This window comes from Salmo salar, chromosome ssa10 (assembly GCF_905237065.1).
Source record: "Salmo salar chromosome ssa10, Ssal_v3.1, whole genome shotgun sequence".
Taxonomy (NCBI): Eukaryota; Metazoa; Chordata; class Actinopteri; order Salmoniformes; family Salmonidae; genus Salmo; species Salmo salar.
This window is the reverse complement of record NC_059451.1, coordinates 105319216-105345645: the sequence shown is the minus strand read 5'-3', so window position 1 is coordinate 105345645 and position 26430 is coordinate 105319216. Positions and strand designations below refer to the sequence as shown.

The window sequence follows — 26430 nt, the reverse complement described above, 5'->3', positions numbered from 1 at the left end:
AAAGAAGCAATAAAACTGGCCTTCTTTAGACTAGTTGAGTATCTGGAGCGTCAGCATTTGTGGGTTCGATTACAGGCTCAAAATGGCCAGAAACAAAGAACTTTCCTCTGAAACTCATTAGTCTATTCTTGTTCTGAGAAATGAAGGCTATTCCATGCGAGAAATTGCCAAGAAACTGAAGATCTCATACAACGCTGTGTACTACACCCTTCACAGAACAGCACAAACTGGTTCTACCCAGAATAGAACGAGTGAGAGGCCCCGGTGCACAAATGAGCAAGAGGACAAGTACATTTGTGTGTCTAGTTTGAGAAAAGACGCCTCACAAGTCCTCAACTGGCAGCCTTATTAAATAGTGCCCGCAAAACACCAGTTTCAACGTCAACAGTGAAGAGGCGACTCCGGGATGCTGGCCTTCCAGGCAGAGTACCTCTGTCCAATGTCAGTGTTCTTTTGCCCATCTCAATCTTTTATTTTTATTGGCCAGTCTGAGATATGGCTTTTTCTTTGCAACTCTGCCTTTTAAAATTATAACTTGGATTAGCTAACACAATGTGTCATTGGAACACAGGAGTGATGGTTGCTGATAATGGGCCTCTGTACGCCTATGTAGATATTCCATAAAAAATGTGCCGTTTCCACCTACAAAAGGCATTTACAACATTAACAATGTCTACACTGTATTTCTGAAAAATTTGCTTTTCTTTCAAAAACAAGGACATTTCTAAGTGACCCCAAACTTTTGAACGATTGTGTACATGAATGAAACATGCAACTCAACAAGTCAAACACATTAAACATGGTTGGTCCAGCCAACACAAAGTATGATCTTCACAATAAAACAAGACAACAGTCAAAAACAAAAGGAAAACGTCTCTCATTAAATCTGAGAGATGTGCATGGGAGTTGCAGAACCAGCAGGTGGAGGCATACAGTACATTTGTACTGTAGGCATAAATGTACATTCTACATTTTTGTCATTTAACAGACACTCTTTTCCAGTACAGTATGGTACAGCACAGTGTTGTGAATGAAGCCAATCAGACCAACTAGGGGTGAAATCACTACAGGTAACTCAGTTTACAATCTAACTGCATGGGTGCAAAGCTTAGACTACATCCAGAAACAGTGTTGAATATTAGATGGTGCTAAACCACACACTTTAGCACCAACTGTTAAGACCTATAGAACTCTTGCTGAGAGAAAATCCTTTAACTTAATCTTGAGACTACAGTAGTTACAAAATGCCATACAGTACTGTACTATGATCCCATACAGTCAGTGTTTGTTGGAGTGAACAGACAGTCAGGCTAGTAGTATGAGACAGGATGGTGGACATTAGTATGAGAGCACCAAAGGGAGGGGGATCCATAAGGTACATGTTGGTCATGAGGAGCCATAGTAGTGTGTGTCTGGTGTACAGTACTGTAGCCGGTGCAGGTAGCCTAGTGGTTAAGAGTGTTAGGCCAGTACCCACAACGTCGCTAGTTCAAATCCCTGAGCTGACTAGGAGAAAAATCTGTTGATGTTCCCTTGAGCAAGGCACTTAACCCTAATTGCTCCTGTAAGTTGCTTTGGATAAGAGTGTCTGATGGTGTTGTGGAGTGAAACTTTGGGATATACAGTATTTGGGATATACACTATTTGGGACAATGTTCAACACTGATATAGTATTAATTCATCCAAGTCAGTGAATAAATGTAGTTTAACCCTACAACTAAAATCAATAATTTCTCTTTTATTTTATTGAAATGAAATATCACTTCAATGCCCACAGCAAAGCAATGTGTGTGGAGTTTGTTGAAAATGTTACTGAACAAAATGTAAAAAACATATTGAACAAAGACATATGGAGGAAATAAAACACGAGGCAAGTCCATTCAAGGATAAAAAGAACATAAAATGCACAAAACATCTCAAGTTGACAGATTGACTGAGCAGTAAACTGTGAACAATTACAACACAGCACATGTAGCTGAACATTTCAATACTGCATGGAAAAAGGAGGAAATAGATGAAGAATACCCTGGAGATTGAACTCGTGTGAGCACAGACCCTGTTTCTCAGCTGAGAAAATACTGCATTTCCTTCAGCAATACAATGCATAATTGACTTGACCTATGAATCTTTCAATTACATTTCAGTTGGTGTGGCCTGAAGGATATTCACTGAGAAAAGACAAGTGCGACCCAGTAGTTTGCATACAGTGAATTAAATAGATCAGATTGCATGTCCGGATCTATCAGCACTGCAATCTGCATGTAAAAGTACTGTCAATCATTTAGATTTGTTTGCAGGTCAGAAAACGTTATAAGATTCCACAAATGAATTATTATACACAATAAATGATCTTAGTGTAATATCTATAGAAATAATGTTGTCATATAGGTTCACCATATGTTAGCATTTAAAGTCTTAACAATGTAGCATCCTCAACAACCTGGATATATAAAGTCAAATGTGGACATTGTGCTGAAGATGTTGACAACAAAGTCAATGTAGTTGCATTGGTAAAGTAATGTTTATTACCATTTTATTTGGGCATTTTTATTTTTCAGAAATGTGGTGGGTACTCTCTTCGTTCGCAGGACTTTATCCTGCTAACTGTTCCGTATGTCCAAACTGAATTTGGTAAAAGGGCTTTTATGTACTCTGCACCATCGCCTTGGAATGCCTTTGTTGTTTCATGATTTCGTTATATCCCTGTGGTTTTTACTAGATGACTTGTAGTTTGTTTGTTATGGTGTAATGACTTGGTGCTGCCCATCTCTGCCAGGACGCTCTTGAAAAAGAGATTTCAAATCTCAATGAGTCCTTCCTGGTTAAATAATAATAATAATGTATGGGAGTTGCTGCAGTATAATTATTGCAGCTCTCTGTGTCTAGTGTTGTCCCCCCGAACTCTGACCTTAGCTGTATAGTAGATTGAGACAGTTGAACTGACTCACTCTGTCACAACACAAGGCATTGTGTGGCTCATGGCGTAAAACAATGTAGAACAACTTCATCAAGCACCTGGGACAAATGCTTTCACGGAGTATGCATATCACCCCTCAATATCATGGCAGAAAACACAAAGCGTTTAAAGAAGCACCAGAAGATGACGGAGGAGAAGAGCCTCTTCAAAGACAAAACAATACCTGTATGGTAATGGTAAGAAGCATCACCGGTAAAGGTAACATGGGTATCAATGTTTGGAGCCTAAATGAAAGATGTCCTACTGATAGAGAAAGACCACTGTACTGTAAAATATTGTTAGGATGTCAAGGCAGCATGAGAGAGAATATCAAACCACATTGCTTATTATCATCATCATCATCACACACACAGTCTGGACTGCTGTTTAAAAAGAACAAAAGCAACAACACCTCAAATTAAAAACAACTGGGAAGGGATCAGTGGTCATGGCCAAACATTCAGTTCACACCTTCTCCCTTAAACCTCTAGGGTCACTTATACTATAGTACACTGTATGCTATAGGACAGTCTGGGTCAGAGACAGGGGTCTGGGTCAGAGAGCCAGAGCTTAGAGAACAGGTCATTCATATAATGACCCCATCTATGCTTAGGTTACTAGTGGCATATATGATGTCACCTCATTCAGTTTGGTCTAGTTTGCCAATAGCCACCTTGACGCAACCCAGCAGTACTGTCTCTCTCCTGTACAAAGGAACTTCCATGGGAAGCATTGCTAGGTTGGAGCAGGCAGGCAGGGGCAGCGGTATGACTGGTGGATGTAGCAGTAGAGGTTCAGTGAGGACCAGAGGAGGCCGTCTGTCTCAGCTGTGGTAACTGGGCACGGCTTGCTGTTTCTGGGAGAGGCGCAGCAGCTCCTCCCTGATGGCCTTGATGAGGGAGGCTGAGGAGTGGTTGGGGGGGAGAGGACTCGTCGGGGGGGGTAGATGTCCAGGTGGGCAGAGGGCTCCCTTAGGGCACTCCTACTAGGCATCTGGAACATAGAGGAGGAGGAGTCAGGGTAGCCCAGAAGAACCTGAAGCACACAGGGAAGGAGGGAACGAAGAAGAGGAAAAAGAAGAGTTAAGGCGAAAAGAGGACATTTCACTACACTTATCAATATATATTAAGGGATAGTTCATGTACATATTGACAGCTGGGAGGTAGAAGAACCAGAGTGAACCAACATCCAGAACTAGTGAAGTCAAACAGATATGCAGCAGCAATAGAGCATAGAACAACAAGCATGCCATTGTCCTGTATATTTAGAGGACAGCTTGAAGAGGAACACGGAGGTACAGTAAGTCTCATAAGGCAGTGTGAAGCCAGAGCAGGACTCACAGGGTCTCTGGTGGGTCTGAAGTCACCGTCAGAGTAGGGTGCCCAACCTGAGCCTCCAGTCTGACCTGGAGGTGCCCTGCCCCCGACTGGATAGCCCCCCTTGATCCGGCTCCCAAGATCCACCTGGTTTAGGTGATTGAGTTGGTTACCTACAAACAGATGCGCGCGCACACACACACACACACACACACACACACACACACACACACACACACACACACACACACACACACACACACACACACACACACACACACACACACACACACACACACACACACACAGACAAAAAAACAAACACATCAACCCTCAGCCATTTTTGACACTTAATCCTCTGCCACTTCTAATATGCTTTGATGCAATCCTTCAGTTGAAATGCACTCTGTGCAGCACCAGCACTCCATCAGGCAGAGTCCATATATACAGTTAAAGTCAGAAGTTTACATACACCTTAGCCAAATAGATTTAAACTCAGTTTTTCACAATTCCTGACATTTAATCCAAGTACAAATTCCCTGTCTTAGATCAGTTAGGATCACCACTTTATTTTAAGAATGTGAAAAGTCAGAATAATAGTAGAGAATTATTTATTTCAGGTTTTATTTCTTTCATTACATTCCCAGTGGGTCAGAAGTTTACATACACTCAATTAGTATTTGGTAGCATTGCCTTTAAATTGTTTAACTTGGGTCAAACGTTTTCGGGTAGCCTTCCACAAGCTTCCCACAATAAGTTGGGTGAATGTTGGTCCATTCCTCCTGACAGAGCTGGTGTAACTGAGTCAGGTTTGTAGGCCTCCTTGTTCACACACGGTTTTTCAGTTCTGCCCACACATTTTCTATAGGATTGAGATCAGAGCTTTGTGATGGCCACTACAATACCTTGACTTTGTTGTCTTTAAGCCATTTTGCCACAACTTTGGAAGTATGCTTGGGGTCATTGTCCATTTGGAAGACCCATCTGCGACCAAGATTTAACTTCCGTGCTGATGTCTTGAGATGTTGCTTCAATATATCCACATCATTTTCCTACCTGCAGCAAAACACCCCCACAACATGATGCTGCCACCCTGTGCTTCACGGTTGGGATGGTGTTCTTCGGCTTGCAAGCCTTCCCCTTTTTCCTCCAAACGATGGTCATTATGGCCAAACAGTTCTATTTTTGTTTCATCAGACCAGAGGACATTTCTCCAAAAAGTATCATATTTGTCCCCATGTGCAGTTGCAAACCGTAGTCTGGCTTTTTTATGGCGGTTCTGGAGCAGTGGCTTCTTCCTTGCTGAGTGGCCTTTCAGTTTATGTGGATATAGGACTCATTTTACTGTGGATACAGATACTTTTTAGCTGTTTCCTCCAGCATCTTCACAAGGTCCTTTGCTGTTGTTCTGGGATTGATTTGCACTTGTCGCACCAAAGTACATTCATCTCTAGGAGACAGAATGCGTCTCCTTCCTGAGCGATATGACGACTGCGTGGTCCCATGGTGTTTATACTTGCGCACTATTGCTTGTACAGATGAACGTGGTACCTTCGGACATTTGCTCCCAAGGATGAACCAGATTTGTGGATGAACCCAAGGATGAACCAGACTTGTGGAGGTCTACAATTTTTCTCCTGAGGTCTTGGCTGATTTCCTTTGATTTTCCCATGATGTCAACAAAGAGGCACTGAGTTTGAAGGTAGGCCTTGAAATTCATCCACAGGTACACCTCCAATTGACTCAAATGATGTCAATTAGCCTATCAGAAGCTTCTAAAGCCATGACATCATTTTCTGGAATTTTCCAAGCTGTTTAAAGGCACAGTCAACTTAGTGTATGTAAACTTTTGACCCACTGGAATTGTGATACAGTGAATTATAAATGAAATAATCTGTCTGTAAACAATTGTTGGAAAAATGACTTGTGTCATGCACAAAGTAGATGTCCTAACCGACTTGCCAAAACTATAGTTTGTTAACAAGAAGTGGAGTGGTTGAAAAACGAGTTTTAATGACTCCAACCTAAGTGTATGTAAACTTCCGACTTCAACTGTATATGAACTCTCACAGCAAGCCAACAGCCAACCCCAGACTCTTTAATTATTCAATAGAGACAAGGCTGTTTGAGGCTGGCAGGTTTATGGGAGGGGGTGAGTGGTCTGGGTTAGACACAATGGCATACATTCAGTGAATGTTGAGCTGTGTGTGTGTGTGTGTGTGCGTGCATACACGCGTATGTGTACCTGTGGTGCCCCCTACTGGCCGTGGCCTGGTAGACGAGGGCAGGTCTTCAGTGTACAGGCCCCTGGTGGAGTAGTGGCTCTCTGGGGGGATCTGGTCAACATGTCCTGGGTCACCTGGTGGGTAGCTGGAGCCCAGGCCCTGTCTGAAATACACACAATCTCAAATACTGTTCCTACAGAACAATATCAGAGCTTCTATTGTATCGTGCATCAATTGTACAGAAGTGTCGGTCAATATTTCAGTGTGTGGTATGTGTGTTTGTGTGTGTGACGTGTACACGTGTGTCTCTACATATAAGTATTTGCGTGAGTGTGTAAACTAATCAATTATCCAAAAGAAGATCGACCAAAGCAATCGCCACCATGTCTGTGTTTTATTGGGCAGTTAGGAGCCCATCAAATAAAGATGGTCCAGACTAAATCATGTATGAGGCCCAACTCCCTGGCCTGCGCATAGACACCTGCAAGGGAGAGCATCCCCCCACTAAAGAACTGGGGCTATGAGACCATAGATAATGTATGGATCAATGTAGCCTAGAGTCATCTGAGGAAAACGTAATAAAAAAATACTCCTCCTTTTCTCTCAGAGTTAGTTAGCTACACATAGTATTACATTCAATAACATATTATGACGCATATACACATGATATTGTATCTCTGTGGTAAGCTACTCACCTCTGTAGTAAGCCTTGGAGTGAAGGAGGGGACATTCCTAACTCAGCGTATCTCTGAGGAGAGAAACAGGCATATTGTCAGGACAAAGACACACAGACACTGGGAAGACTCCAGGGACCTCACTCAAGCTTGCAGATCATGTACAATCAAAACAGATATCACCCAATAACCCAGAATAAATCAAGATAAAGCTGGAGCATAACATGGATATTTCTAATGACTGAATGTTACATTACCCTTTGATACATTTTGGCTGAGAGTCTAGAATCATACAGCACAGTAATTGGTGTTTTGCAGGAAACATGTTTAAATAGCCTATGGGCTTTTCTGGTTTCTGTTGGATGTTATTTTCCTTCTCTAAAAGTGATCTTTCAGAGAACGCTAATGTACTGAACCAGAACAGAGGAATTCAGAACTCTTTCTACACCTGAGCTAGCTAACTAGTTATATATTGGGCTGGCTTTAGACAGAGCTCTTACTCTCTGAATTCATTTCAAATGACTGGGGGTGAACTTTATAAAACAAAACAGGAACGGTCTAAGAAAGTATTTATTTAGAGCAGCTGAAGAGACTATTTGCTCTGATCAAATAGCCTATAATCTGTAGCATATGTGTTCTGGTCTTGCTTCAAATGCCCTAAAATGAATTTTGAACAGTAGACAGTGTTATATTTAAGAAAGGAATGCAGTGTAAATCTAAAGCGATGGCATATCCACTATAAATATAGTGTTGGCATTTGTTTGAAGCCGTTGCATCAGGACTGGAAACTCCCTGATTCATATACATAATTTCTGATATACTGCTCCTTCATCTGAGTATACAAAACATTAAGAACACCTGCTCTTTCCATGACAGACTGACCAGGTGAATCCAGGTGAAATCTATGATCCCTTATTGGTCTCCCGAGTGGCGCAGCGGTCTACGGCACTGTATCTCAGTGCCAGAGGCGTCACTGCAGTGCCTGGTTTGAATCCAGGCAACATCACATCTGGCCGTGATTGGGTGGTGCACAATGGGCCCAGCATTGGCCAGGGTAGGCCGTCATTGTAAATAAGAATTTGTTCTTAACTGACTTGCCTAGTTAAATAACAATTTAAAAAAATATTGATGTCACTTGTTAAATCCACTTGAATCATTGTAGATGAAGGGGAGGAGACAGGTTAAATAAGCATTTTTAAGCCTCGAGACAATTGAGACATTGTGTACGTGTGCCATTTAGAGGGCGCACCGGTTTGTGTCAAGAACTACAAAGATGCTGGGTTTTCCCACACACAAATGTTTCCTGTGTGTATCAAAAATGGTCCACGACCCAAAGGACATCCAGCCAACTTGACAGAACTGTGGGAAGCAATGGAGTCAACATGGGCCAGCATCCCTGTGGAACGCTTTCGACACCTTGTAGAGTCTATGCCCTGACAAATTGAGGCTGTTCTGAGGGAAAATAGGGGGGGTGATGCTTCATATTAGGAAGGTATTCCTAATGTTTGGTATACTCAGTGTATATAATATTGTAAATCTTTGTAATATAATCCGAGTTGATTTAAATGGGAACATATACAGTGCCTTGCGAAAGTATTCGGCCCCCTTGAACTTTTCGACCTTTTGCCACATTTCAGGCTTCAAACATAAAGATATACAACTGTAATTTTTTGTGAAGAATCAACAACAAGTGGGACACAATTATGAAGTGGAACGAAATTTATTGGATATTTCTAACTTTTTTAACAAATAAAAAACAGAAAAATTGGCCGTGCAAAATTATTCAGCCCCTTTACTTTCAGTGCAGCAAACTCTCTCCAGAAGTTCAGTGAGGATCTCTGAATGATCCAATGTTGACCTAAATGACTAATGATGATAAATAGAATCCACCTGTGTGTAATCAAGTCTCCGTATAAATGCACCTGCTCTGTGATAGTCTCAGAGGTCCGTTTAAAGCGCAGAGAGCATCATGAAGAACTAGGAACACACCAGGCAGGTCCGAGATACTGTTGTGGAGAAGTTTAAAGCCGGATTTGGATACAAAAAGATTTCCCAAGCTTTAAACATCCCAAGGAGCACTGTGCAAGTGATAATATTGAAATGGAAGGAATATCAGACCACTGCAAATCTACGAAGACCCGGCCGTCCCTCTAAACTTTCAGCTCATACAAGGAGAAGACTGATCAGAGATGCAGCCAAGAGGCCCATGATCACTCTGGATGAACTGCAGAGATCTACAGCTGAGGTGGGAGACTCTGTCCATAGGACAACAATCAGTCGTATACTGCACAAATCTGGCCTTTATGGAAGAGTGGCAAGAAGAAAGCCATTTCTTAAAGATATCCATAAAAAGTGTCGTTTAAAGTTTGCCACTAGCCACCTGGGAGACACACCAAACACGTGGAAGAAGGTGCTCTGGTCAGATGAAACCAAAATCGAACTTTTTGGCAACAATGCAAAACGTTATGTTTGGCGTAAAAGCAACACAGCTCATCACCCTGAACACACCATCCCCACTGTCAAACATGGTGGTGGCAGCATCATGGTTTGGGCCTGCTTTTCTTCAGCAGGGGCAGGGAAGATGGTTAAAATTGATGGGAAGTTGGATGGAGCCAAATACAGGACCATTCTGGAAGAAAACCTGATGGAGTCTGCAAAAGACCTGAGACTGGGACGGAGATTTGTCTTCCAACAAGACAATGATCCAAAACATAAAGCAAAATCTACAATGGAATGGTTCACAAATAAACATATCCAGGTGTTAGAATGGCCAAGTCAAAGTCCAGACCTGAATCCAATCGAGAATCTGTGGAAAGAACTGAAAACTGCTGTTCACAAACGCTCTCCATCCAACCTCACTGAGCTCGAGCTGTTTTGCAAGGAGGAATGGGCAAAAATGTCAGTCTCTCGATGTGCAAAACTGATAGAGACATACCCCAAGCGACTTACAGCTGTAATCACAGCAAAAGGTGGGGCTACAAAGTATTAACTTAAGGGGGCTGAATAATTTTGCACGCCCAATTTTTCAGTTTTTTATTTGTTAAAAAAGTTTGAAATATCCAATAAATTTCGTTCCACTTCATGATTCTGTCCCACTTGTTGTTGATTCTTCACAAAAAATTACAGTTTTATATCTTTATGTTTGAAGCCTGAAATGTGGCAAAAGGACGAAAAGTTCAAGGGGGCCGAATACTTTCGCAAGGCACTGTATGAAGAGTATTCCAGAGCAGGCTGAAGTCTCATTTACAGTACAGTTGTGTTAGGTAATCAATAGGTCTATTGAAAGGCCTAGTACTTACTGAGGAGAAAGGGCTGAGGGCTGGGTAGGTAGTACCCCAGGGGCGGGCTCCACCACGAGGTGGGGGGCTGGAGCTGGGGGGGTTGGAGTTGACTCCAGGCAGGGTGATGCCGGACGTGCTGCCCTGGGAGGTGGGGGAGACCAGGGCGAAGGCATCGTCCAGCAGGGAATGCATCTGCTGCCTGGCCTCCTCGATGGAGGGCTGGGGGGGCATGTAGGGGGCCGGGGGAGGGGCGTGCCCCGGAGGGGGCGAGATGGGGCCCAGGAACACGTTGTCGTTGGGGGTCCCAGACTCTGGGGCCTGGTCAGGGTCCGACTGGGAACAATACAGGGTTCATACACATTTTGAGATGGAATTTCCTGACTTTTCCATGACTTCTCCACGACATTTAACCAAATTTCCATGACCAACGATTGGCGGCGTCTCTATGTACGTATACAAAAGTAAGTGTAATGTGATATAGACACTGTGCGCCTGCTCTCTGATCCCATACCCTCTCCTCTGTTGAGCAAGGAACTTAACCCCCCCCCCCCCCCCCAAAGTAGAATACCTGTTAGGCAACTGTATAAAACACATGTGGTCAACCCTCAGTCTGGAGAGATACTGGGTGTGCAGGCTTTTGATCAAGCCCTGCTCAAACACATCAGATCCAGTTTATCAAGGTCCGGTTGAGAAGCTCATTTCTAAAATGTAGTTTGTCAGAGGGGGACTGGAATAAGCCTACACCCATTAGCGCTCCTGGATTATGGTTGACCACCCTTGATGTAAAACACTGCAACATTACAACCAAATACGTTTGATGCCAATACACTGGATGCCCAAATCAACTGGAGGCATCATCAAATCTAATATTCTTTCCTAAAATTAATGTTCAAGATTCAAAAATTATTATTTTGATTCAAATGATTAGAGTCACCACGATTAACCCGAATCCCAACTAATACAATGGCGAAGTGAATTGTTTGTTATGTCAAAAATAATTGTTTAAATGAATCATATGAATCGTTAAAAAAAGTAAATCTACTTTGTATGGCCTTATTTGCGAGTGTCGTGGAAAGTTTTTGGGGAGATGACGAAAACAATAATACATGCTATCAGTTAACTAGAGGGTACAAGATTTGTTTTAAAATGGCTACATAGTTAGTCTGTTCTGTATCATATTTTATAGGCTAGGTCTACCTGATGCTGCAATGTCCGACGGCCCACTCGTCTTGCAAACACAGACCGCTGAAGTGTCATTCCGATCCTGGCTGATATGTTGATTTTTAGTTGATTGATAAAATATTGATAAAATAAATAACATTAACAGAAATTATTAAATGAATTTCCATGACTTTTCCAAAACTTTTCAGATTTGATCATTTTCCAAAATTTTCCAGGCCTGGAAAATACTATTTTAAAATTCCATGACAGGATTTTCTTGACTGTACTAACTCTGACAATAAGAGACTAGATTTTTCTAATGTATTACTAATGTTAAGAGAGGAGAGGGGGAAAATTAACATTCATGTTTTATGTACTGTATGTTACGTCTGGATCCGGACCATCTCTCTCTGTTAACATTATGATACTGACTTTTAAAGCACCCTTTTATCCTTGCTCTGGTTGAGATCTCCATTGGAGGAATATTGGTGTATGTTTGTCTGTGTGAGTGGTTTGTCTGTGTGAGTGTACCAGTGGAGGCTGGTGGGAGGAGCTATAGAAGGAATATAGAATGGGATAAATGGAACGGACTCAAACGTGGCTTCCATATGTTTGATTCTGTTCCATTTCCCATTCCAGCCATTACAATGAGTCAGTCCTTATAGCTCCTCCCACCAGCCTCCACTGGTGTATACAATATGTTCCACAGGTATACCCACCACATAGGCCACGTTGTTGACCCCAGGGTATTTCCTGTAGGTGCCGTCACTGTCGTTGGAGATGAGGCGGTCCTTGTCTGCGTCCGTCAGGCTGCCGTTCAGCTGGTGCTTCTTCCTCTGCTTGGGAGAACGCCTCCCCCTGCCACTGAGAGACACATGGTCTGAAAATGGCACCCTATTCCCTATAGTGCACTACTTTTTACCTATATAGTGCACTCAAAAGAAGTACACTCAAAAGTAGTGCGCTATATAGGGAATAGGGCTCTATTCCAGATGCAACCACAGAGACAGAATCAAAACTTTTAGGCCAGGAATCATCTACTGGTCGTTTGGAATGGAATCCCAGCAATTTGAATAGAGACTTCAGACTGTTCAGGGTTTATTATTTAATGGAGATAGCTTTTTCTGTTTCCCTAACATGTTTGCAAACTGAAGGCGCATTTTTAAAATAATGTTATACAGTGCATTTGACGATTACAGGATGCACCTGAGCTCAATTTCGAGTCTCATAGCAAAAGGTCTGAATACCTATGTAAATAAGGTATTTTTGTTTTTTTTATTATAAATTTACTACAATTTCGAAAAACCTGTTTTCACTTTGCCATTATTTAGTATTATGTGTAGACTGATGAGGAAAATGTTTTATTTAATACATTTTAGAATAAGGCTGTAACATAACAAAATGTGGAAAATGTCAAATGTCAAAACGTCTCTCACACGGTAGATTTCTCCTCATTGTGACTGCTAAACGCACGCAATGCGGAACAATCTAAAAGACACTGAAAGTTTCTCCAGAGTTCAAAGTTATCACAACAAAACTAATTTGTCAAAACATTTCTGGATGGTGTACATCTCCAAAAATGCTTTTTCTCTGTCAGTCATTTGCAAAAATAGCTGGATGACTAATTCTCGTGAGAATACGTTTTAAAATGAGAAACATACAGACATACTGATATCATAAGAGTGATAACTAACTTAAAAATTATTATCTAGCTAAATTATCCAATGTCATTGGCAGATCATTTTGCTTATTTTAACCAAAAAAACGCATAATACAAGTAATTTAGGCACTATCTTTCTGACAGGACACAATGTGTATATACTGACAATCACAAGTCTAGCTTTCTTGAGATTAATAGAGGTGTGCCCCAGGGTTCCATTTGGCTCCTGTGTTGTTCTCAATTTGTATTAATGATTTGGGAAATGGGATGCAACCAGCAAAGTACCATCTATATGCAGATGATACAGTTATATATTAATGTGCTCCTTCTTTGGTACAGGCTGTTGAAGAGCTCTAGATTGCTTTTCAGTCACTGAAAAACTGGTCTTGAATATACAAAAAACTAAATTCATTACCTTTACCAGAGCTAGAACTCTGCCAGAGAATATTAGCATTGTCACATCTGGTGGCTTATCCATTGAAAAAGTGTCTTCCTACAAATACCTAGGTATTTGGCCTGGTGGGAGATCTGTCAACGTGCCATTGAGCAGGGCATTGACCCTGGATGCTTCTGTGTGTCGCTCTGAATGGGAGTCTGTTGGATGACTGGTATGGTGTAGTTGTTGAGCGGCCTCACTGCAAGTATATTGTATGTTTTGGATATTCAATAAAAAAAATACCTAGGTATTTGGTTGGATGACAAGTTGTCCTTTAACGTTCATGTGGATAATCTTGTGACAAAGCTTAAATTGAAATTGGGATTTTATTTTTGTAATAAGGCTTGCTTCCCGCTTATGGATAGAAAGAAGCTTGTTCAGGCCACTTTTCTCTCTGTAATTGATTATGGTGACTTGTGTATATGCATGCAACCTCCTCCGTCTTACAGAGACTGGACTCTGTTTATCATGCAATCCTTGCGCTTTATTACAAATGCCAAGTCACTCACCCACTATTGCACCTTGTACCAAATGGTAGGTTGGACCTCACTTTATATGCGCAGAAAGATATACTGCTCAAAAAAATAAAGGGAACACTTAAACAACACATCCTAGATCTGAATGAAAGAAATAATCTTATTAAATACTTTTTTCTTTACATAGTTGAATGTGCTGACAACAAAATCACACAAAAATAATCAATTGAAATCCAATTTATCAACCCATGGAGGTCTGGATTTGGAGTCACACTCAAAATTAAAGTGGAAAACCACACTACAGGCTGATCCAACTTTGATGTAATGTCCTTAAAACAAGTCAAAATGAGGCTCAGTAGTGTGTATGGCCTCCACGTGCCTGTATGACCTCCCTACAACGCCTGGGCATGCTCCTGATGAGGTGGCGGATGGTCTCCTGAGGGATCTCCTCCCAGACCTGGACTAAAGCATCCGCCAACTCCTGGACAGTCTGTGGTGCAACGTGGCGTTGGTGGATGGAGCGAGACATGATGTCCCAGATGTTCTCAATTGGATTCAGGTCTGGGGAACGGGCGGGCCAGTCCATAGCATCAATGCCTTCCTCTTGCAGGAACTGCTGACACACTCCAGCCACATGAGGTCTAGCATTGTCTTGCATTAGGAGGAACCCAGGGCCAACTGCACCAGCATATGGTCTCAGAATCTCATCTCGGTACCTAATGGCAGTCAGGCTACCTCTGGCGAGCACATGGAGGGCTGTGCGGCCCCCCAAAGAAATGCCACCCCACACCATGACTGACCCACTACCAAACCGGTCATGCTGGAGGATGTTGCAGGCAGCAGAACGTTCTCCACGGCGTCTCCAGACTCTGTCATGTCTGTCACGTGCTCAGTGTGAACCTGCTTTCATCTGTGAAGAGCACAGGGCGCCAGTGGCGAATTTGCCAATCTTGGTGTTCTCTGGCAAATGCCAAACGTCCTGCACGGCGTTGGGCTGTAAGCACAACCCCCACCTGTGGACGTCGGGCCCTCATACCACCCTCATGGAGTCTGTTTCTGACCGTTTGAGCAGACACATGCACATTTGTGGCCTGCTGGAGGTCATTTTGCAGGGCTCTGGCAGTGCTCCTCCTTGCACAAAGGCGGAGGTAGCGGTCCTGCTGCTGGGTTGTTGCCCTCCTACGACCTCCTCCACGTCTCCTGATGTACTGGCCTGTCTCCTGGTAGCGCCTCCATGCTCTAGACACTACGCTGACAGACACAGCAAACCTTCTTGCCACAGCTCGCATTGATGTGCCATCCTGGATGAGCTGCACTACCTGAGCCACTTGTGTGGGTTGTAGACTCCGTCTCATGCTACCACTAGAGTGAAAGCACCGCCAGCATTCAAAAGTGACCAAAACATCAGCCAGGAAGCATAGGAACTGAGAAGTGGTATGTGGTCCCCGCCTGCAGAACCACTCCTTTATTGGGGGTGTCTTGCTAATTGCCTATAATTTCCACCTGTTGTCTATTCCATTTGCACAACAGCATGTGAAATTTACTGTCAATCAGTGTTGCTTCCTAAGTGGACAGTTTGATTTCACAGAAGTGTGATTGACTTGGAGTTACATTGTTTTGTTTAAGTGTTCCCTTTATTTTTTTGAGCAGTGTACATTTGTATGTGTTCACCTACAAAGCCCTTTTGGGTAAACTCCCTCTTTACCTCTGTAGTCTGGTCTCCTACACCAGCAGCAGTTACCATACCCAGTCTGCTAGGTGGTTGCTACTTAAAGTCCCCAGGACATTCCCAGTATTAGGCAAGAATGCCTTCTCGTCTTATGCACCAGACGCATGGAATAGTCAACAATCCATACTTCATCTAGATATGTTAGTGCCACTGAATTAATAACAAATATTGATGGTGGTTACAGAGGAGTGTAAATGCTTTTTTTAGGCAGGATCATGTTGTTGTATTGTATTGTTGTATGTTTTAATAATGTAATGTATTGAGTGTTGCTGCCTTGGCCAAGTCTCCCTTGAAAAAGAGACTCTGGGTCTCAATGGGCTTTTCCTGGTTAAATAAAAGGTAAAATAAAAAAATCTAATTATCTTATTACAAAAACACTTAAGACGATTAAGGTCTTATATATCTTTAAAAATATCTTGAAATATGACATTTGATCATTTAGCTTGGTAAGAAAACCTTTTTTTAAGTGAATTATCACTCAATATAAGATCTTTAGACTTGCTTAGATTTAACTTTTTGCAGTGTGCAGCTTCCTCCGATGCATGTTGCCTACTGTACGCACACCCCTCCCTGTGTGCACCCTACCCCTCCCCTACCCAGAAAAACCCTGACCTCTTTTTAGGCTCCATGAACAGTGAGGGCATGTGGATGTCAGGGTCCAGGATCTTGTCGATCTGCATCTGGGCCTTGTGGTAGATGTGGTCCTGGTCCTTGGGGTCAGTGGTCAGACCGTTGTCTACCAGGTCGTCCATGGCAGGGAAGTCATAGTGACCCTTCCTCTTGGCCCGCAGACGGATCTTGTTACGGTGGTGCTCAATCTCAGACTTATGCCTCAACGCCACCTGGATCTAAATAATAGACATGACTGCAGTGAGAAACACCTGGCCAGACGCAAATTTACTATACATAATGTATATTTCATTTAACCATGATTTATATACACTGAGTGTATAAAACATGAGGAACCCCTTCCTAATATTGAGTTGCACCCATTTTTGCCCTCAGAACAGCCTCAATTCGTCGGGGCATGGACTCTACAAGGTGTTGAAAGCGTTCCACAGGGATGCTGGCCCATGTTGACTCCAATGCTTCCCACAGCTCTGTCAAATTGTCTGGATGTCCTTTGGGTGGTGGACCATTCCTGATACACACAGGAAATTGTTGGATGTGAAAAACCCAGCAGCGTTGCAGTTCTTGACACAAACTGGTGCGCCTGGCACCTACTACCATACCCCGTTCAAAGGCACTTCAATATTTTGTCTTGCCATTCAGCCTCAGAATGGCACAAATATACAATCAAGGCTTAAAAAAATGGCTTTAACCCGTCTCCTCTCCTTCATCTACACTGATTGAAGTGGATTAAACAAGTGACATCAATCAGGGATCCTAGCTTTCACCTGGATTCACCTGGTCAGTCTATGTCATGGAAGGAGCAGGTGTTCCTGATGTTTTCTACACTCAGTGTAGGTTAGTCTCATTGACATAAAATCCATTTTCTCTGTATGTCCAGACAGGAGGGAGAATAGAGAGGATCAGAGACGTCTACTGTTTATACATGCTCCATGTAAGGTAATGAATGACATTACTGTAACCTGTATACATGTCTGAGTAACAGTGTTAGTGTGTGGGAGGGTCAGTGTCTCACCTCCTTGTTAAAGCTGCTGTGTGTCTCTGGCCCTCTGCCGTTAATACCGTTGACAGTGGGGCTGTGGTGCTGGGGCGGGACAGCCATGGGCTGCATGGCGATCAGCTGAATCTTATTGGACAGGCGACGGGTGCCATCGGCCGAGCGCGACATGCGGTCCACATGCTCAAAGATGGAGGCCGAGGAGAGATGCTCGTCATGGCCGTTCATGGGAGGAGGACCTGAAGGAGACCAGGGAGGTTGATTAAGGTCAACATCATAACCAGGCAAGGTCTGGAAGTTTGAAGGGGCTCCCGAGGGGCGCAGCGGTCTAAGCCAGACACCAGACACCAGACACCTTGGTTTGATTCCTGGCTGTATCACAACTGGACGTGATTGGGAGTCCCATAGGGCGGTGCACAATTGGCCCAGCGTCGTCTGGGTTTGGCCGGTGTAGGCCGTCATTGTACATAAGAATTTGTTCTTAACTGACTTGCCTAGTTAAATAAAGGTTAAATAAAAAAAGTCACAGGTGTCATGTAACGCTTTACACCACCAGGGGGCAGATCCTTTATTCAGCAAGGTAAGTCAATGAGAACAAATGAGAACAAATTCTCTTTTACAATAACTAGCATTCTCTGAGCACGGATGATTCTTATCGGCACTGAATTGGATGAATCATTTGACCATTATCCAGATGATTTGTAATGATGTTTACCAATGTAAGACACTTATTCAGATGTTTGGTAGCCTACAAGGAACTACAAGAAAAAGGTCTAAGCTTGTTGTTCAAGATTCATTGTTCCCCACCTCTAGGAGGTGACATCTCAATAGTGGTGATTGATGAGATGCACAACACAAAGCAATCGCAACACAATGGACGTCACATCACGGTCACACAGACAGCAGCTACATGTCACAAAGCCTCATGTCTACAACACCGACAGACAGAAGAATAACTCTTACCAATTCTATTCTTTCCTGCAAGCCACAAAGTTAAGGGAAAACAGGAGACAGAAAGAAAGATAGAAGTTAAAAAGAATGCAATCCTGTTTGAAATATATTGACATAAGCTACAGTTTGTCCTTACATTTCAATAGACCTTGGTCAGAGACAGTCTCAGACATTAGAAAAAATACTTGAAGTCTTTGCATAGCTCTGCACTACCTCATCATAGTATGTATACACTACACTGAGTGCTACGTCAGGTCTTGGTCCATGTCTATACACTACTCTGAGTGCTATGTCAGGTCTTGGTCCATGTCTATACACTACTCTGAGTGCTATGTCAGGTCTTGGTCCATGTCTATACACTGCTCTGAGTGCTATGTCAGGTCTTGGACCATGTGTATACACTGCTCTGAGTGCTATGTCAGGTCTTGGTCCATGTCTATACACTGCTCTGAGTGCTATGTCAGGTCTTGGACCATGTGTATACACTACACTGAGTGCTATGTCAGGTCTTGGACCATGTGTCTACACTACACTGAGTGCTATGTCAGGTCTTGGACCATGTGTATACACTACACTGAGTGCTATGTCAGGTCTTGGTCCATGTGTCTACACTACACTCAGTGCTATGTCAGGTCTTGGACATCCATAGCAGAATCAGGACAGACAGGCAAGGCAGAGCAACTCATTTAGAAGAAGAAATGCCAGTGCTGATAATAACATTTGGTCTCCTGGCCTCAGCTAAGCCTATTTAGACTGAGGGGTATGGGAAGGAGGCTGTGTTTGGCATGCTGAGGAGCAGCCCTGAGAGGTAGAGTGTGTGTGTGAGAGGTAGTGTGTGTTTGTGAGAGGTAGTGTGTGTGTGAGAGAGGTAGTGTGTGTGTGAGAGAGGTAGTGTGTGTGTGCGAGAGGTAGTGTGTGTTTGTGAGAGAGGTAGTGTGTGTTTGTGAGAGAGGTAGTGTGTGTTTGTGAGAGAGGTAGTGTGTGTTTGTGAGAGAGGTAGTGTGTGTTTGTGACAGAGGTAGTGTGTGTTTGTGAGAAGTGGTGTGTGTGAGAGAGGTAGTGTGTGTGTGAGAGAGGTAGTGTGTGTTTGTGAGAGAGGTAGTGTGTGTTTGTGAGAGAGGTAGTGTGTGTTTGTGAGAAGTGGTGTGTGTGTGTGTGTGTGTGTGTGTGAGGTAGTGTGTGTTTGTGAGAGGTAGTGTGTGTGTGAGAGAGGTAGTGTGTGTGTGAGAGAGGTAGTGTGTGTGTGCGAGAGGTAGTGTGTGTTTGTGAGAGGTAGTGTGTGTTTGTGAGAGAGGTAGTGTGTGTTTGTGAGAGAGGTAGTGTGTGTTTGTGAGAGAGGTAGTGTGTGTTTGTGAGAAGTGGTGTGTGTGTGTGAGAGGTAGTGTGTGTGTGAGAGAGGCAGTGTGTGTGAGTGTGTGAGAGGTAGTGTGTGTGTGTGTGTGAGAGGTAGTGTGTGTGAGAGAGGTAGTGTGTGTGTGAGAGAGGTAGTGTGTGTGTGTGTGAGAGGTAGTGTGTGTGTGTGTTGGTAAGACCCAATGTGAGTGTGTGTGTGAGAGGTAGTGTGTGTGTGTGTGAGAGGTAGTGTGTGTGAGAGAGGTAGTGTGTGTGTGAGAGAGGTAGTGTGTGTGTGTGTGAGGTAGTGTGTGTTTGTGAGAGGTAGTGTGTGTGTGAGAGAGGTAGTGTGTGTTTGTGAGAGAGGTAGTGTGTGTTTGTGAGAGAGGTAGTGTGTGTTTGTGACAGAGGTAGTGTGTGTTTGTGAGAAGTGGTGTGTGTGAGAGAGGTAGTGTGTGTTTGTGAGAGAGGTAGTGTGTGTTTGTGAGAGAGGTAGTGTGTGTTTGTGAGAAGTGGTGTGTGTGTGTGTGAGAGGTAGTGTGTGTGTGAGAGAGGTAGTGTGTGTGAGTGTGTGAGAGGTAGTGTGTGTGTGTGTGAGAGGTAGTGTGTGTGAGAGAGGTAGTGTGTGTGTGAGAGAGGTAGTGTGTGTGTGTGTGAGAGGTAGTGTGTGTGTGTGTGAGAGGTAGTGTGTGTGTGTGTTGGTAAGACCCAATGTGAGTGTGTGTGTGAGAGGTAGTGTGTGTGTGTGTGTGAGAGGTAGTGTGTGTGTGTGTGAGAGGTAGTGTGTGTGTGTTGGTAAGACCCAATGTGAGTGTATGTGAGTGTGTGAGGTAGTGTGTGTGTGTGTGAGAGGTAGTGTGTGTGTGTGTGAGAGGTAGTGTGTGTGTGTGTGAGAGGTAGTGTGAGTGTGTGAGAGGTAGTGTGTGTGTGTTGGTAAGACCCATTGTGAGTGTGTGTGAGTGTACGGCAGAGTGCAGGAGGAAGGGATGTGTTGTCGTACTGCTGGATCCTTTTCTCTGTGGTGAGTCAGGTTCAGTCTGTGCCTGGCTGGCGTTGACCCTGTCTGCTCAGTGTACACACTCAGCAACCAGGCCAGAGGGGCACTACACAGGCCTACCTCCCTCTCACACTAACGCAGTCTCTCCTCCTTCTGTCTCTCTCTGGCTCTCCTTCGCTCCTGGTCTATCTATCAGTTGCTTGTATCTCTTCCTCAAAGTCTCTCTATTCTCATGTTTAACCTCTCAACATGAGTTGCTCTTTCTTTGTCTCTCTCCCCTTTCCTCCCTCTCCTCCTCTTCTCTCTGTGTACGTGAGAGCATGGATGTGATCCAATGTTGCCATGGACACCTGCCATTTAAAACATTGATTGGGATCTTGCGGGCCTGCTTGCTGTCGTTGGGCATGGCGAAGGCTCTCAGGTTCTCCTCGGCTAACTCCTTCTCACGATCACCGGACCCAGCGCTCACCATGGAGTCCCTGTCCGACGGAGAGATCCTGTCCCTGGAAACACGCACACCCATGTCATTGAAGCAAATAGGTGTATATGCACACATGTAAGAACACATACCACACGTGCCACATATACACTACCATTCAAAAGTTTGGGGTCACTTAGAAATGTCCTTGTTTTTAAAAGAAAAGCAATTTTTGGTCGATTAAAATAACATAACATTTATCAGAAATACAGTGTAGACATTGTTAATGTTGTAAAGGACTATTGTAGCTGGAAACGGCAGATTTTTAATGGAATATCTACAGATGTACAGAGGCCCATTATCAGCAACCATCACTCCTGTGTTCCAATGGCACATTGTGTTAGCTAATCCAAGTTTATCATTTAAAAGAAAACTAGAAACTTGGATTAGCTAACACAACGTGCTATTGGAACACAGGAGTGATGGTTGCTGATAATGGGCCTCTGTACGCCTATGTAGATATTCCATTAAAAATCTGCCGTTTCCAGCTACAATGTCTACACTGTCTACACTGTATTTCTGATAAATGTTATGTTATTTTAACGAACCAAAAAATTGCTTTCCTTATAAAAACAAGGACATTTCTAAGTGACCCCAAACTTTTGAACGGTAGTGTACATACTGTAGTGGTGTACATACTTAGTGCTTTTTAAAAATAGGTCAACAGAACAAAACACTATAGTTATCAATCCATCAGGGGAAATCCTTTTTGTAATGGCTTTTCTTCGAAAGAAATAAACTTTTTGTCGTAATCGATCACCAGTATTATTCCCATTGACAGTATCATTAAATTCCTATCCAACACTTTTAGAACAGCTGTCCAGAATGGAAGGCATCTCTTTTAATGCGCTACATTAGAGAATGTGACAGCAACCCATCACACTCATCAGCGGATTGAGAGTGCTCTCAGCCACTCCAGCATTCAAGCCTAATTTATCTGCTATTAGCTAAAGCAATTAGCGAGAAGAAATGATCTTTTAGTCAGAGCGACCATTCTGTCTCACGAGAACAGACCATCTCGTATTGACACCATTGATTCAGCTGTGATGGTGTGACTGTGAAGAGGCCAGCGTTAGGTTACTCTGAAACTGCTGTGATGGTGTGACTGTGAAGAGGCCAGCGTTAGGTTACTCTGAAACTGCTGTGATGGTGTGACTGTGAAGAGGCCAGAGTTAGGTTACTCTGAAACTGCTGTGATGGTGTGACTGTGAAGAGGCCAGCGTTAGGTTACTCTGAAACTGCTGTGATGGTGTGACTGTGAAGAGGCCAGCGTTAGGTTACTCTGAAACTGCTGTGATGGTGTGACTGTGAAGAGGCCAGCGTTAGGTTACTCTGAAACTGCTGTGATGGTGTGACTGTGAAGAGGCCAGCGTTAGGTTACTCTGAAACTGCTGTGATGGTGTGACTGTGAAGAGGCCAGCGTTAGGTTACTCTGAAACTGCTGTGATGGTGTGACTGTGAAGAGGCCAGCGTTAGGTTACTCTGAAACTGCTGTGATGGTGTGACTGTGAAGAGGCCAGCGTTAGGTTACTCTGAAACTGCTGTGATGGTGTGACTGTGAAGAGGCCAGAGTTAGGTTACTCTGAAACTGCTGTGTGGGTCATGGTGCCGGAAATTAACTGAGCGGGCGACAGTAGAAAGTATATGTTACTGCTTTTATATTTTCTACCTGGCTTATATCGCATAGAAGGAATTCCCCTAACAAAAGACAACAAATATCTATTGTACTGTCTTGTATTAATAATTGTTTAAGATGTGCTGTTGTGAATGGAACATCTTTCAAAGCATTTGTGTACTGGAATCTCTCTGCTGAGGTGAATGAGGAGCACGCACACACGCAAGCAAGCACGCAGTCACAAAAACTGTGGGGGCTACTGACCTTCCTCGTCTGCGTGTGCTGCGGGACGCCTTGGTGGAGGAGACGGAGCTCCCTTTTGACCTGGGGGTGGGGACCTCACCGTTCCTGGAGGTGGCGGCAGTCTCCTTGGTGTTGGAGTTGGGTGGTGGGGGCCCGGGGGCACCAGGCTCCTGGATTACCATGATGTCATCCTTACTGTGCTGGCCCAGGTGCAGCTTGGCAAAGTCAAAGCCCTTCACACTGGGAGCCTGGAGCTGAGGATAGAGGACACAGAGAGAGAGAGAGACAGAGAGAGACAGAGAGAACAGAGAGAGAAGAGAGAGACAGAGAGAGAAGGATAAAAGAGAGTAGAGGGGAACAGGAGTAGGAGGTGAGAGGACAAAAGACACAGAGAGAGAGGGAGGGAGAGAGAGAAGGGGGAAAAGAGGAGAAAGGAACAGGAGCAAGAGGATATATAATAAGAAACAAAGGGATCATTTAGAGATTGAGAGAGGGGGTGGGAGGGAGAGAGGGGAGAATTAAAAAAAATCACAGTCATTGATTTTCCAGCTGCATTTAGAGTTGAGGGAAGGTTTCATTAGACAGGTATACGACTGCAGCGGGAGGGAGGACAGACAGAAGTAGGGCAGGCAGGCGAGTGAGAGGCGTGACAGGAAGATGGAGGGGTAGTGATTTGTGAGTGACTGGGTTGACTGAGTGATGGGGGGAGCGCAGGGAGAGTCAGACAAACATGAATGAATAAAAATAAGAGAAAGTAATGTGGCGTCACAAGGATTTCTTATTGAAAAGTAAGTAAGCATTTTGTTAGTCTACACCTGTTGTTTACGAAGCATGTGACAAATACACATTTGATTTGAATATTGAATGAGGGAGAAGAGACTGGTTCCCACTGCTACTGTACAACACTATGGCTCTGAAAATAATACACTAAGTTGACATATTGGAATTGATTCCTCTGGTGGATCACTCAACAGAGGTGATATACACAGCTCACAGCTTTGTCTAGAATGCACTGCTTTGATGGAGTGAAACATGGATGGCTTTATGAGGCTTTTCTGTGTGAAACTGCTAATCCACTGGGTCCTCTGGGAAGCTGTGTGCTCCTCTCTCTCTCTTTCTATGTAAATAAGCCCACAACACACAGATCTAGGCTACTGATTCTACTCACACACTATTCACTAAGTTGGGGGGACAAAAGAGAAAAAAATACATCAAAACCATGGCCTAGTCTGACGAGGAACTACTATACTGATACTGTACATTATAGTATGATATCCATTCAATATATGGCCTATTTGGATGAGACTTCCAAAACTGCAATGATGATAAGCATCTAAAACATTGAAGACAAGATCTCAACAAATCCTTTGTTTTTCTATAATACATGAACATGAGTACTAGGCCAGACTAGATGACATTTCAGTGTCTGACCCGCCCTCTCTAAAGCCTGGAGACAGGCCAGCACGTCTAATATGGAGAAGACTACATCTTTCTACAGTACATTGTACCTTCTGCTTCCCTTTCAACACTGTTTTCTTCTTCTCTTCTTCCTCCTCCTCATCTTCCTCTTCTTCCTCCTCTTCCGCTTCTTCCTCTTCCTCATAGCTCTCACTTTTCTGCTTGGGCTTTGGCTTGGGAGGAGGAAGGTTTGGTCCCTGAGTGGATGCAGTGGGTGGGATGATGATGGATACATGTGATGAGTTGACCAGCTCCTTGGGTCTTCCATTCACTACCATGGGACTTTATTGCCCCTTAACTACAGGGCCGATTTGCTATCATTCTCTACTCACAACAACCAATAGATTCAAATCCACTACACACCCCATTCTCTTCAGGGTCTTCTACGAACTACTAGCTTCTACTTTGTACCTTCCAGTTTCTCTCATCTTCCTCTTCTTCCTCTTCTTCCTCCTCTTCCTCTTCTTCCTCTTCTTCCTCTTCTTCCTCCTCCTCATAGCTCTCACTTTTCTGCTTGGGCTTTGGCTTGGGAGGAGGAAGGTTTGGTCCCTGAGTGGATGCAGTGGGTGGGATGGTGATTGATACATGTGATGAGTTGACCAGCTCCTTGGGTCTTCCATTCACTACCATGGGACTTTATTGCCCCTTAACTACAGGGCCGATTTGCTATCGTTCTCTACTCACAACAACCAATAGATTCAAATCCACTACACACCCCATTCTCTTCAGGGTCTTCTACGAACTACTAGCTTCTACTTTGTACCTTCCCCTTTCTCTCATCTTCCTCTTCTTCCTCCTCCTCTTCCTCCTCACTCTCACTCATCATTATTTGCCTCTTGATTGGAAGAGACCTTGATTTCCTGAACGATGATTCCCTGAACGATGATTCCCTTAAAGGTTGAGCGGACTGAACAGAAATAGAAAGAGGAAAAGAGATCGAAATGGAAAGAGGAGAGGTGTTACGTGATTGATGGATGGTAGAGGTCTTAGACTGAGGTAAGGAAGGATAGATGCTTGTACATATTAATCTGCATTTGCCTCATTCCAGCTGGACAGAGAGGTCGGAGGCAGAGGAAAAGAAGGCAGACAGACAGATCAATCAGAGAGACAGGGTAACCCATAACAACAACACAGACAGACCAGACAGTCTAATAATAGCAGAGCAGGACAGTATATGAGGGGCAGCATGTGTGTCTGTGTGATACCAGGAGGATAGACATTAGAAAGCCCCCAGCAGCAGCAGCAGCAGTAGTCAGAGCAAATCCTGTCTGTCTGGATAGCAACGAGTGTGTATTATGCAGGGTGTCTGTGTGTGTGTGTCCATGTATGCGTACGTGTGTGTTACTGTCAGCCAGGGGGATCTTGCAGAGCTGTGTGGAGCTGCAGTACTGTGGGAGCAGCCCTGGGCAAGAACACAGCTGCTGTGCCTTACTGCAGCGAGAGCCAATTACTGTTGGGCTGCCTGTCACATAGTGAGCCTGTGATCCTCTCTCCAGCATGGGCTGCTGCCACATAGGGAGCCTGTGATCCTCTCCAGCAGGAGACTGGATCACTGGCAGCAGGGGAGGTAGATAGTACTCTACTACTCTAAGCTCCCATACAGTACAGCCTATCAGCACAGGGGCAAATCCCACTTAAGTCACATTTTCACTTGGTCTCCCATTGACATCAATGGATGACTGAGTGAAAATTTGACTGAAGATGAAGTTAGGCTTCACCCCACAGAGATCAAACCTGAGACCAGCACAACTCCCCATAGTGTGAGAACTACAGCCCTCAAATAATAACAAGAACGGGGCGAGGAATGCACTGCCA

At 43.9% G+C, this 26430-nt stretch overlaps 1 protein-coding gene across 4 annotated transcripts in view; it reads right to left on the bottom strand.

Moving 5' to 3' along the window:
- Window positions 1-1704: 1704 nt before the first annotated feature.
- The window catches only part of LOC106561389 (UPF0606 protein KIAA1549), an 89640-nt gene continuing 64914 nt past the window's right edge, over window positions 1705-26430 (bottom strand). Inside the window, exons 12-22 of one of the 4 annotated variants that reach the window (XM_014125311.2) lie at window positions 23179-23411; window positions 21176-21324; window positions 18505-18519; window positions 17560-17780; window positions 16527-16762; window positions 12333-12477; window positions 10471-10785; window positions 7193-7245; window positions 6518-6660; window positions 4297-4445; window positions 1705-3991 (exon numbers count right to left, since the gene is read on the bottom strand). In XM_014125311.2, the coding sequence (XP_013980786.2) occupies window positions 3692-3991; window positions 4297-4445; window positions 6518-6660; window positions 7193-7245; window positions 10471-10785; window positions 12333-12477; window positions 16527-16762; window positions 17560-17780; window positions 18505-18519; window positions 21176-21324; window positions 23179-23411 (1959 nt within the window). In that variant the 3' untranslated portion in view covers window positions 1705-3691. The remainder of the gene's footprint in view (window positions 3992-4296; window positions 4446-6517; window positions 6661-7192; window positions 7246-10470; window positions 10786-12332; window positions 12478-16526; window positions 16763-17559; window positions 17781-18504; window positions 18520-21175; window positions 21325-23178; window positions 23412-26430) is intronic. The other 3 variants (XM_014125313.2, XM_014125314.2, XM_014125312.2) reach the window with 3 other exon arrangements.